Source organism: Pleurodeles waltl, chromosome 9 (genome assembly GCF_031143425.1).
Source record: "Pleurodeles waltl isolate 20211129_DDA chromosome 9, aPleWal1.hap1.20221129, whole genome shotgun sequence".
Lineage (NCBI taxonomy): Eukaryota > Metazoa > Chordata > Amphibia > Caudata > Salamandridae > Pleurodeles > Pleurodeles waltl.
Genome location: NC_090448.1, coordinates 957,186,944 through 957,201,387, shown reverse-complemented (window position 1 = coordinate 957,201,387; position 14,444 = coordinate 957,186,944). Strand labels below are relative to the sequence as shown.

Genomic DNA, 14,444 nt, shown 5'->3' with positions numbered 1-14,444 from the left:
AGCTTTTGGGGGTGTCACTGTAAGGATATCATACAATCACATTTCTAAATGTCCAACCTTTAAATTCCATGCACCCAATGTTGTGAGCTACAAGGCCTACACAGGGGTGACCCATTCTATTTAAAAGAAAAGTGTTTTCCCTGTCAAAATAGTTATTTTCACAAGTCGAGCTGCAGGTTTAAACTGCAGCAGTCAGGCTACAGTGGTAGACATGAAGCCATGTTTTCCTTGTCACATTAGTGGATGGCACAATAAGTGCAGCAGTCCACATTTAACTTACTTGGGGGCTTACAGGACAGTTAACCCCCCTCCTCTACCAGAGATTAGCCAATTTTTACAAGTTTTAGGGGCCAGAGCACATACACTGGGCAGCAATACCACATACAGCAGAATCTAAAAGGCAGCAATAAAAAACAGCAAAAAATTGAGGTGACCTTTCAAAAAAGGAACATTTTCTCATAGGCCTGACTTTAAAGTTTATAGATTCCATGAACAAGTAGGTTACACAGTTAAGTTTCTTCTTGGCATATGGCAAACTGTAGACCACAATTTATAGCAGGACAAGCAGGATTCTAAATACCAAAATGCAAAAAGAAAACCACAATGCATGGACTGCTTAGGTATGGACTGGGACACTGAGAACAATGGCCATGCTATCTATCTTATTGACCACAAATTATATAAGGGCAAGAGGCAACAGATGGTGGAGCTGGTTGGAATCTCACTCCTTGAGAAGACTGCAAGTCATAAATTCATGCATTCTTCCCCCCCAGAATTAATGCAAATAATTTCTTTACTTTAGCTGAATGAAGAAAGATTACTAGCATGTGCAAAAAAAACCAAAAACACTGCTGCCAGGGTACACAAAGATGGCTTGTCACTGGGAGAAGACCTTGCCTCACATCACTCAGACATCCATTATTACTTGAAACAAATACCTGCAATCAAACTGGCCAAATAATAGAGAACTCAAGATTCATACGAGAGCTATTAAATGGACTACAGCTGAAGTCCACCATTGTATAAAAAAAATAAGGACAAAGACCGACAGTCACTTTGTCTAGGAAATTACTGAAAAGATCTTATGAGAGAAAACCGAGATGCTTTCAAGATAGTGTGTCATACTAAGATTTATTTTTCTAAAACAGGGAACAGCCAATTTCTTAACTTGGGTGTTGTAAATGGATCAGCCTAATATCTCAGGGCTCCCCCTTCTGTCTATTGAGTCTGTGTGCTAATAGACATTGAGACCCTATTTCTCTGACACGCACATGCACCTGATATAACATCTAGGGGACATTATTTGTAGTTAAATACAAATTAGTCAAAAATGCATTTATGAACTTACTTTCCACGTGCTGGGTCAGTGATGCTCAACACTAAATCTCAAAAGCAGATACTTAGGATCTATTGTGGAATTAGACAAGAGAAAGAGGAGAAGGCAGTAGTCACAGTAAAAAAATATTCAGTAACTATACTCTTTGAAGAAGTGTCTGTGACATCATAAACCTTTCAATGCTGCAGTAGCTACCATGAACTGCTGAGTGCTAGGAGTACTGTCAAGTACCACAATTAAGTGCTCTCTACAGTTCAACAAGGCCACAGACCATAAGCATCTTCACAGCCTATAATGCTACTTTTAAAGTTCAATGAGGGGACTGATGTGACCAGCTAAGAACAGGGTCTATTGAGAAGGTAATTTCACTTCCTACGAATGAGAAACACTTAAAGTGAAAGTGGTCATAGAGGTGGGGCCATTTGTGTTAGGGCTACATATATTTTTATAAGCAGATCTTTATAAATTGCCGTTACCCTATCAAACAAATGGAGAAGCTCAATGCGCCAATGTGAGTGGAATAATAAAGCACCATTTTTTTTTTTTAAATAACCTTCTGGAGTGGGACATAAGGCGGTGGCAGACTTGGGATTGGGGGAAACTGTCAAAATGAAAGTAAATAATATAATAAAATGTGATGTACAGATCAAAGAAAATACATCAAGGAAATTGTGCAATTGCTTGCCCGGAAGCCATGGCCTTATATGTGGTTGCAGCACTATTTGTGGCATAACAGTGCAGAGATGAGAGAGAGATCTCCATGCCTCCTAAAACATAAATATCAATCCTCCTGAGTGAAGGGTGGTTCAGAGGGCCACATAAGAGAGCACAGACGTGGCAGCCCTGAGCTGGCAAATGGGTTCTCGTTCCAGTGACGCCTGCCCCAACTATGGAAACATCAAACAATGCTGACTGTGGCCAAGAGCGAACGAGCAGAGATCAGACAGCGAAAGCACACAAGCCAGCCGGAGCTCAATTAAGGGCTATAAGGAAGAGAGAGATGGCAGGAGAAGTAAAATGAGCAAGGGTCATCTGACCCACAAAATTCAGAGACCTCAAAGAGTTTTTGGTGTCTTGAAGTACAGAATCACTCAAGCTTTCAGGGAACCACAATTCTAGTTAAGCTATATAAAAAGAAAATAAAGAAAAACTGGAACATATCCTCTTCAGTTACCTATCTGACCATGCCGCCCTTTCCTTTAGATATTGGACAAAGCCGTCATGGTGCAAAGGGCTGGACTATTCTACACCAGGCCTGGATGAGGTAAGTAGATGTTCCTGGGCCATTGTTGTCCATGAGAATCTCTACAGTCTGTACTTGTCAGATTCCTAGCAAGACAATAAGTGAGTAACACAGCGGAGTCAGCATTACAGGGCTCCTAAATCAAGTGTATTAGGGCAGACTAGGTGGTGCTCTTCTTCTATGGATCAGAACCACCTTGATTCTGGTACACAGCTAAGCCCTATGCACAACTCCTTCTCAGAAAATTGGGGAGATTACCAAGAAACCCACAGGGTGTTGAGAAGTACGAACTGAAAAAGGCACAAGCAAGGTGGCCTTGTCTCACCTATCACACTTCTCATTAGTGGAAGGGAGAGAGCCACTTAAAATCCACTCGGAGGACAAGTATTCCGAATCCCATTAATGGATAACATAACATTCCATTATGGAACCTCATTCTTCAAAGTTGGAACACTTAGGGTTGACTTGAAAGCCTACTTCAGCGTTTCACCACCTCAATGCTTTAGGATTCTGCCAAATCAGGCTATCCAAATGGTTGTGGTACTTTGTTGTCAACATTCCGAGATCCCTCTAACTAATAGGATCGTTATATCGCTGCCACTCTGCGTCAAGGTCTATGCTGAAAATAAAGATGTGAATATGGACCTTGGCCTATTGCATTAAGTCTTTATTGACACGTTTACTGAAAATTTGGAGTTCCTGTGACCAGGGAACATGTAGGAGGTACTTGTGGGGAGGAGGTTGAGGGAACCGTGGAAATGGTACATTCCACATGCATGCTTGCCAAATAGATGGGTGATCCAGTCACTGGACTCACACATGCTAGTTCTCTCTTGTACAGGTCAGTACTAAGAACAAAGACATGCGCATTGAACCAGACAGCTGGTTTAGCTGACAGCTGGGGGAAGGGTGGGCTACATTTTTAGGTCAAGCGCAAGCGTTTCCGACCTGTGGTAAGTATTGTGGACTTTAAACCACGCCCACCTCAAGCACCATCACTTTCACTCGTTCGTGGGCTTGCCTTTCAAAAATCCATTTAGGTTATTGGTAAATGCTTCGAGTTTGTCCTGCCTTGGGGCGGTTTTGTTACCGCCCGCAGACTAACCCTGCTACATGGATTCCTACACAAGTGCTGATATGTTTTACTGTGATCAAACTACCTTTTTCTTTTCTGTCTCTCCTTTCGCACGTTTTGGCGCTTTGAATTGGCTCATGCTTCTGTCACCCAGCACCTCCAGCCTGTCCCCCACTTTCCTGTTAGAGTCTGCCCATCCCCAAAACCCCTCCCACGTTGTTGCTTGTTGCAAGGTAATTTCATGGCGTGTTAAACTATTGCTGCAGTGTAAGCAGAACAACCTCTTCCATTCCACCGTCCCGCCTCCCCTTGAGAGCATAAGGCTTGATGAAGGTCTGGAAATTATAGTAAAATACAGTGCGTTTGCACACAATTCACTGAGTGTTTTGACTTCTTGCATAGAACAGCCTGGCAAACACTGAGACAAGATTTGCAACAGGAGATTGTTTATTCATCAATCTAACCCCTATTTTGTGTAATGATAGCAAACCCCAGGAAAGGTGCAAGACGTTTAGGCATTTCAAGCAAAATATAATTTTGTCTTCTGCAGCATTTCGGTCTTATTCAGTAATTTAGCACTACAACGAGGTGGCGTCCTACAGCTGTTACTTTAATTTGCATTATGGAAGCACTAAGCCTGGATTGCTAACACACAATTAGCATTGATCGTGGGGTACTGGGGCCCTCTTGAAACACTGATATGCCCCAATGTCAGGTGGAATTTCATGATACTTGTCAGACTATATCTACTCTTCATCTTTCATTCTCCCAGTCCCTCTTCAGTGCCAGAATAGCATGGGAACAGCCGGATTCCAGTTTGATGCTAAATGGTAACATTTTCATTTTTGGCCGCAGAAGGTAAATGGAAGTGCTTTAGTTATATGCAGGGCAAACGGAATTATGTGCCGGGAAAACAGCAAATTATGAGTCACAGTTGACCAATTTATGTGGCAAAAAAGTCCAGTTAAAAATTTACGCCAATAGCTCTTACTCAAGCCGATGCGAGACCCATTGTATTGCAAATGCTTGTTAACACAAGCCTTTCTCAGCAAACTATACCGCACTATGATAACAACTAGTGTGACATTGTTCCATAGGAAAGGGCAATTTGGGGAAAGGGCACCTCTCCCACAGCACAGCCCACTTTAGGACTAATGATGGACCAAAGATAATCCTTCTGAAGGAACACTTGTAACATCATATGAATGCAAATACTGATGGGGCGTGTCTAAGCCAGCCAAGATGGTGGACGCGCATTCCATATTATCCTGCCAGGGACCCTGTCGGACCAGCACCTGGGGGAGCGGAATCTTGACCCTTGGGTCCCAGAGCACCCGACTGCATTCCCAAGGCCCTCGCTGGCTGCATGGGGGTGTCGTGGCTGGATTAGACGGAGGTCGGGAGCGACTGCCGGCCGGGTTTAGTGGGCTGCAGGCAGGCCTCGTGGCACCCTCGCGGGGGGCTCTGTGAACCAGGGGCGCCAGCACTCACACTGCACTCCCCCGCGGAGGACACAGTGATGGGCCCTAACGACGCCTGCCCGTGGAGAGGGGACACGACGCGCCATTGGAGAGACTGCACCTGACACCCCCAGTGCCATTGAGGAGCACCGGGCTTGACGGTGGTGGTGTCTCCAGCCACCTCATAGGCCTGTACTGCTTCTTCCCCTGACAGCCACAGCCTCTCCTTTGCCTTCTGGGGAGGGCCGCGGAGGCTCCTGCTGTGCCACCAATTGTTTAAGGCCGACCCGGGGCCCCTCCCGCCAAACCTGGATTCCAAAATTACATACGGGGTCTCTGTTCTCTGGATCCCTCAGCATGTCTCGCGCTGCCCAACCTCTTGCCTCTGCCAGGGAGCTGGGGGTCTTGGGGGGGGAGGTGCCTGCAGCCCCTATGTCACTGACTCCAACTGAATCACGTGAGGGGCTGGAGAGACTGCTACGCTTTGACTGGAGTGGCCCCCTCCCCATCTGAGGACCATTGGAACCCCCTTCAAGCCTTCATTCGATGGAATCAGACTTGGGCCTCCTCTACCCTGTGCGAATCCGCCACATATAAGCAAAACCTATTCCCACTACGATGTTGGACTTCATGCCCCTATGATAAACCTCCCTGGTGACTCACAGTATGGGCATACTTCGATCAATCACCACATCTTCAACGTCCACAGTCCGAGAGCCAGTGCCCTCATATGAGGGAATGCCTGACACCCGAATGGAGGGAGACACCAAGTCAGTGTCATAGCCAGATAAACTGGACCTAGTACATGCAACCAAAGATCTCTCCATGGTCTCAATGGAAACAAGTGAGTGTCATGGCTAATGACATAAGCTTTCTTGTTGTGTAGCCATTTTAGCCATAGCTCCATGGATGTTATTTTAACATACTATGCCAGGCCGCTGTGCACCTTAACCTAGATATATTTTATTTGGCTTCATTTTATTACTATTACAGTAGCCACTTTTACGGTCTTGTTTTATTTTCTGTTTATCTAACTGTTTTTGCCTAGGCCAGCACTCTGTTATCAAACAAGACATTCTTGATCACTCTGTGCTTCTTCCAAGGCTATAGCACCTTACATTGCCGGTGAATGTGGTAGAAGTTTAGTCTCCAACATTCGTAGAAAACACACATCCTTACGTAGGGACATTTTCCCAGAACATCAGTTGTATTGTTATAAAAACACTTCCTTGTCCCTTACACATTAGAGGGAGATTCCAGCCAGAGAACCACGACTGTATGCTGATTGCTGAATGCTTCACTACAGATGCTAACGCAGACTACAGGCCTTTGCTCAGGTATGGGGGATGTTGTCTTCCCAGGGAAACCTGAAGAGCAGAATTAGAGCTTAACATGCTGTGCTCTATCATAGCTTAGGTAGGAGATAGTCTATTGGCAATAGTGACAATATGATAGCGTTGTTTTTATGCTTCACTCTTCTCGTCATAATTTTAATGCTGTCATGTTGTGTCGTCCTGGTTACTGCAGTTCACGCTTTGCTATCTAAAATGCAGTTGTTTTATTAAATTCATTACTAAAACATATACTGCCTCTGTTTGTCATTTATATATTAGACTAAATGTAACTGAGAGAAACGGGTGAGACCTGAGTGACCACGGCTTCCCTGAGAATCCAATTATGTCATGTGCTTGGCTGCCCAATCATCCCTATCCTTGGGTAGAGATGAGGCACTGCTAGTTAGCCTGAGCAAAACCCGGATTAGAGCGACAGGCGTCACCCGCAGTGGATTAGACTTAGTCTCCCACACCGCGGGCGATTCTGTCGCTCAAAATCCAGTAGTCTCATTAGAATAATGAGAGCCTACATGACATTCTAAAGGACGACTACAGAAAACTCACCGACAAAGTAGTTGAGGTCGAGCGGCAGTTGACCAACCTCCAATCTTTAGTCATACAGGAACTACAGGATTGGGTCCACTTCCTGGAGGACAGTGCTGACGATATAGAGGGACACTCCCGTAGGAGCAATGTCCGCATAATCATCCTCCCGGAGGGGTTTTAGGATCATGATCCTCTTCAAAATCTTGAGAACTGTTTCAAAACCTTCACCCAAACAGTACAACAACAAAGTACCTCTCTCCGGGAGGTTAAATGCTGACTAAAACAGCATGGTAAACAATATTCACTCCTAATCCCGGCCCGCCTCTAGATCAGTGCCAACAACATCACTTTGTTTTTCACTAGTCATAAAGAGGCCTGGGACTGGGGGAAGCATCAACATGGGGTGACAACATCAGACTGCACTAAATCTCGCCAGCCCAAACCCAAAGGCAAGAAACAAAGTTGCTCCCAGGCAGTAAGAACACAGCAGAAAATGCGGCTGTATCCGCAAACCTAGAGCATTCCTTGAGGACAGGAGACAAGCCCCACGGGCCATGGCAGACCTTACGACTCAAAACACCAATGAAGATGATGAAAGGGACCCTCACCTCTTCACCTCTGCTGAAAACACAATCATATCGGAGAATTCCCAGCGGGGATCCCAATCTCGCTCTGATATACCAGACCGCCAACAACATACACTCTGATATGACCCTAATGTATCACTGTCACTTTTGCCATGTTGCCTGCTGAAGCTTTCCTGTGCACCCATCCCCTCATTACTGTTGGTCGTTTTGCTCTGCTGTGTATTTTACCTACTGCCCCATCTGCTCTACTACTTTACTAAACTCCCCACGTCCCCTCCAGGCTCCTACTACAAAGAACATGACTCACTTCTAGGTGACTTAATTTGGGGGCACTGGGAGGGGCAGTGTGGCCCTCCATAGGCTTCAACTCCCACCAGACCAAGGGGGACTGCGAGCCCCATCCTTGGAAGCTCATTATCTAGCGGCAAAGCTGCAATGGCTATCTCGATGGACAGATGGCAGACATGTTGGGGAGACATGCAGAATAAACAGCATGTCCCCTTTCGCGATCCACTGCCCACTTCTCACGATAACCCCAGCCCTTTGCTAACAGCCCATAATGGTGACTGTGGCATGCACTTGCATATCCAGAATCCACTGCACTGCTCCCGATACACTAACATACATGCCTGCGCTTCCACTCGTAGGTCTCCCTAGGTTTTTTGGCTACTATAACCATCGTGAGTTGACCCCCTGGGTGGCCCATCAGATGGGTAGAGCTGGTGACCTATTCCAAAACAATCGACTCCTCTCCTTTACCCAACTAGCAACCGATTATGGTGTCTTGCACCCCTGCCCCCCCCACCAGATATCAGAGCACAAGCCTCACAGCGGGCTTCAGACAATCCTAACAAAGGGCACCGGCCGGCACCTTATCACCTGGCTTTATAAAGCCGTTCGCACACTAGCAGTACCATCCTTAGAACCACTCCGACATACATGGGAAGAGGAATTTGGGCACCTGCTACATAATAAAGAGTGGTCCATTGTCCTACAAGGCTCGAAAAATCATAAAAATGGTACTAGATCTGCAGGTCGAGTAACCTAAATAACCTACTCGACCTAACTCTAATGTACTTGACCGGTAAATGGGTCTCAAATTGTGTGATCCTAGGCAAATAGTTTACAGACTCGCCTATTTCTTCATTCTCACATAGGATTGCACCTTCAAATATGTGAGCTCAGCATTTCTGCAGTACAGAAAAACCTCTTTTGTTTGATTAAGTAGACTAAAGTTTGATGCATGCATCACAAGGATCTAGCCCACATACCCATGACGTCTGGCCCACATAACCTAGGACTTCTTTTAATTTACTAACAACACTGCAATCAGGGCAGGAGTGTTTCCCAGTTTGTTTAAAAACTCAATTTTAATATATTACTAAACCATGATGTGCTAACATATTGTCATCTACACACAGTAACTTTCCAAGAAATGTCTAAAAATCTCTCCACAAACTTGCAGCTTTACTGATAAAACTAAATAGTGTATTATCAATCTTTGAAAATTGGGTTTCAGAAAACAGCCTTTGCACATCAACACGTAAAGTATTCTCATTTGTTTTCATCCTATTAAAATATTTTTTTCATCACACAGAAATATAAAAAAGGGCTTTCATAACTACTGAAATGTATTTTTAAATGTTTGCACAGTTGACTTAGTCATTTAAATGTTGTGTGCTAGGAAAAACCTTACACCCTATATCCTTTTATTTTACATTCTAGGCAGCAGGTCACAAGGTTCACCTTACAAAGTCCTGGAAGTCTGCACTCAGAAGGAAAATTAATTGTAAGAACAACTGACTTTTGACCTCTGTGAACACAGAGCAAATGTGACATAAGAACCAGAATTAAAGGCATCTTATTGCCCCTCCACTTTTCAACTGAACAGAACAGCTGTTCAGTTTCAACTCCCAGGAAGGGAAGAGTCTGTATTAAAAATAGCTCGATCTGGTGGTTGAGTGGATTTTTCGAGCCCTGCCCTAGAATTTCTAGGACAGGTGTCATGAAATTTCTGCTTCAAGAAAATTCAATTCTACACTCTACACCGAGAGTACCTCAACTCCAGCCCGGATTAACCACATATTCCCTCTAGCGGGTGAACAATGTCCGCGCTGCCAACTCCCAAGTGCAGATTTCCAACACATGCTATGATCCTGCCCAGTTTTCCACTCAAAGACAGACGGTTTACGATATGCTACGACTTGTCACAGAACTCACTGATATACACACGTGGGAGGCTTGCTTGCTGGGTATCTTCAAACGTAGCCAGAAACAGATGATATGCACTTGGTTTGCCTCACTCACATTCCTCCTCGCCAAAAGCACACTCATTATGCATTGGTGCTCCCTGTCACCCCCCTCGCTACCCGCCTGACATCGAGTAGATAAGAAGTGGGGAATCTAAGGAGGAAGAGTCTCTCCGCTATGAGGAAATACTAGGCCGCCGTATACAGCCTATCTCCCCGCAATAGCCCACACTATCGCAGTTCATACAGTACACTAAAGGCATACCCTCTCCTAACACAGAACACGTCTAACTCCGGGGGATCATGTATAGTACCTGTGCAATCACTAGAGTTTCCGCACTGTCAGAGCAGCCGTATCGTACCTTACCCCATACCCAGTTCTACTCACAGTTTCCTCCTCTGTACCCCACCCTAGTTCATCCAACAAGATATCTAATGGCCTAGATACGCCACTTCTGTTTCACCCTGAGCAGGCAGGACAAACAAGTGATTATGTTTTCCATTTCAGGCACCAACACTCTGTATGTTCAACTTTAATATTAGTGTGCACATTACTTGCCAAAAGCCTGTAGTAACTATCTGAACCTTGCTATATAAACCCAATGAATTTTTTTTTATATTTTTTAAATGAATGCAAACACTGATAACCCTGAAAAATATTACAGAAAATAAGTTAGTGATAGAACGAGCGCAGTGGGGTTGTTAAACCTATCACTTTATAAAGTACCCAATGTCTACTTTAAACGGCGTGGCATCAGGTACTGTGCCATGGAAAGAGACATCAACAAACTCTGTGGTATGACAACAAGCATGAATTCACAATCGAAAAATCCAAAGGCTAATACAACTAAGTATACCAAGAGGGATGCTGGAACAAGTTCACAGTAACCCACCTCTCAGAGAAAATCCCAAATAGCCGAACACAAAAACATCCAAAGCTGCCATCATTAATCCGTTCTACGTGAAGAAAAGCAAAGCCTGTTCCTACAAATAACAAACCCTTAATCTTTTGAAATCCCGGCCAGTAGAAATGGAGACTGCTTTGCACAACACATGACAAATGCACAGAAGCAGAACAACTTTGGACTATTAATCTTCGTACACCCAGAAAATATCTTCAAATACTCGGTACATTTATATTTTGCAGAAATTGTAACTTTACTGTAAGTCTTAACCTTTGTAAAAAAAAAAGAAAAAAAAATCATCGGCGTACACCAGCTAGAAATCCATGAATAGACTTGACTAGCCTGCGTCTAGTTCATTAATTATTTCCACATGAATAATTTAATGTTCACTTTCCTTTTTAAAATCCACTTCATTATGGAAGAGATCGAGTTAATTTTTAACCAGTATGCTGCAATCGAAATGTAAGGCTACTTTAAGTTTTCAATGACTTTATTGAAAATATATTCAAGATAATACGACCTGGTTGCCATTTGCACTGTCGCCTCTAGGGAGGGGGGAGCAGGTGAAACCTGTGCCCTAGCTCTATTTGTCACCCCTTAGCCTTAGGTCCCGTCACTTCGGTATATATATATATAAAGTCAGATTTAAATATTCTAAGCACAATATATAAAGTCAGATTTAAATATTCTAAGACAAACATTTACATGTATGTGTATATATATATATATATCTAGAGAGAGAGAGAGAGATATTGACAAAATCAAAGTAGGTGAAAATGTCAAAACATATTATTTTAAACAGTGTTACTGAAATGCACCTGTTATAATTATCACAAGTAACTATAACTCATGCACAAAGGTAACTACAACCTGCGTCCTCGTCATGCACAGATTTTTCAATTTAATGTAGTTTTTGGATACTTATCGCCATTTATGACATCATATTATTTGATGTGTCGATTTGTAGTAAAGTTGCAAGCAAATTACTTTCGGCCTCAAAGTATCCTCTGCCTTTGAGTCGAAATGCAATCTATTGCAAAGAAAACCAAACAAATCAAAATTTTAAGTAGCGTTGATCAATCAACCTTATTTGATATTTTTACAGGCACAGCCAGCTCGTGTACAGTGGAAACAAATCCAACACAAAAAATACAATGCCGAGGAAGCTTACATAATAAAACGTCAGTCTTACACACGCCTGAGTAAAATTATAGGGCTGTCCAGAAAGCGTTAAAGTTAATGAACTCGAGGGATATTGTAAGGAATAAAACAGAAGCAGTAAAAAAAAAAAAAAAAAAAAACATACATAATACATTTCCAAGAAAGTCATGAATGGAATGCACAATGTATTTTTTTAACAATCGGAAATCGTTACAATAATTGCTTTAAAAAAAAAATGTAGTTACAGTTGTCTATTTTTTCCTCTTCTCCCAAGTTCGGAGCAGCTTTTGGAAAAGGAGGGGTAATGGAAGAGGGTAGCCCATAAGGGACATACAGCAAGAAGAAACAGGATTGTGAAGCAAGGTTTGTGTTACTATAGGTGAAAGCGGACCTAGACATTTGTTTTATTATGTTTTCAAATGTTCAAACAATAAAAAACTAGAATAAAATAACTGCCAAAGAAAATGAAAGGGTAAGGGAAGCAAAGGAAGTTTCATCACATATGTGGATTTCGGAGAAGGCTTTGATAGCACGTTCTAAATAATGTTAGAAGAAACTCAGCCATGTCTGACAGCGTCAGGTAGGACTCTACAGTGAATAATCAGACCAGGCAGAAACACAAATAACCTGTTTATTAGCCTTATCTCATCCCAGTCCCTAATAGTCAATTTTGTACCTCCTTTGGTCTCAGTATTAAATATTGTTTCAACACTACATCAAATCTGAACCTAACTTATTCTAGTGCTGTACCCATTATACGACTTCCAACTACCCAAAGCAATTGTTACATTGCTGATTTGACAAAATACCACTTTATGTTCATCAATTTTAAAAAACAGAAACAATACCTTTTAAAGCTGGCAATTTCTGTAGTTCTCTATTATTGCTGATATTAAACCTCGAAGAACTTTGTCGTTTTTCCTTCTTCACCACAGCCTGAGGAGTAGGTACCTTAATCTTCGATACCTGTGTTGTGGGTGGTATGTTGTTTGTTTTCTTGTTTGACACCTACAGGGTGCAAAATATCATTGAGATCTACTTACACAAATTACACATTAACTTAATATTTACAAAAAGCATGTGTTAGGGACAGAAGGGTGATAATACAAAATAATTGATCTTAAAAATGAAAGAGAGGCCATGTGTCAAAAAGTAACCAAACAAGTCAGCAAAGATACCTGCAAACATTTACTTTAGGGACACTAAACCTTTTAGTATTGTGTAACCATGTTAAGGAAATACTAAACCCAGAAGCAAGAGGTAGCGCCAATATGAATAAGAGGATGAAGCCAGATAAACTGCAGGCTCCAGCCAGCCCTTTCTCATTCTGTTAATCAGGGCTGCTTGCAAGTGCAGGCCACACAAAGGTTTCAAATGGATGTCAAATGCCAATATCATTGTTTATTAGCCTCATGTCTTTACAGAGCAGTCACTCAATGGTTCTATATGCTTGCTTAAAAAGGACACATTTGCAGACAGCATATTTTGGTATCATTACAATTAACGACAAACTATTCCTAATCATAATTTACTTTAAAAAGGAATTGATTAGCTTCATAAATTACAATAACACCATATTATGATTATAAAATATACAGACGTCACAGTAATATTTCAATAAGCTTTTTTGTCATCATCAAAATAAGATTGCAAATCCTTGTCCAAAGCATTAACGGTTTTCTTTCTAATACAGCATATCATACCAAACTCCCGTCATGTTTGAGCACTGTCAATTAGGTATAAGCAGACCTCGAAGCCTGCTTAGGCACAGCTAAGACTCAAATCTGTAACATTCAGATCACTTCAGATCTCTGCGGCAGAGGTACAAATAACGAAGCCTTCTTCACACAATCTTTTGGATTCTAGGTTTTTGAAACTTGCAGTGCACTTTTCTATCCACGTCTAAGCATTAGTGATGTATTTTGTCCTTATGAGACCACTTAATTCAATTTAATTAGCACAAGGCTAGAGCGCACAATAACCCAACGAATGGCCAAATCTAGCCAGAAGTCGTCAAAACAGGACTCATTAGAACAGGGTTACATCATAGAAAATGCTATATTAAGTGGTCCTCAAAAAAGGAGAGGATATGGTTAATTTTTAACCATACTAAACAAAACATCATTAACCCATCATGTGTCAGACACAGGAGGCTATAAAAACTGGAATGCACAATAAAGGTCTTCTGTAACCAATTTCTACATGTATAATTTCATTATTGAAGGTAATGCCTGCCATTTAGGGCTACTCGCTAATAGCTATGTAAGCAACAGCCATCTGTATATAATTTACAGAATGGTATTCTCGTTTTGGACAGGTTATTGCCTCTGAAGGCTCAAAGCCTTTCATACTATATGCATGGTGCTGAATGCTCTATGTACAATATTTTGGACTTAATGAGTTCTGCACGACCACCAACAATGGTAGCAACGTTGTGTATGTAATGCTCAAAGATGGACTTTCCGCACATTGTAGCACCCACGTTGATGGGTATTTTATACTGATAGAACAAATTTGCTTGTTTACTTCATTATGTGATTGCGCCTCA

The 14,444-nt window shown here is 42.4% G+C and overlaps 1 protein-coding gene across 1 annotated transcript in view; it reads right to left on the bottom strand.

Moving 5' to 3' along the window:
* PPP2R5C (protein phosphatase 2 regulatory subunit B'gamma) overlaps positions 1 to 14,444 on the bottom strand; it is a 1,141,542-nt gene that overhangs the window by 945,395 nt on the left and 181,703 nt on the right. The window contains exon 3 of the mRNA XM_069208343.1: positions 12,745 to 12,904. Within this exon, the coding sequence (XP_069064444.1) occupies positions 12,745 to 12,904 (160 nt within the window). The remainder of the gene's footprint in view (positions 1 to 12,744; positions 12,905 to 14,444) is intronic.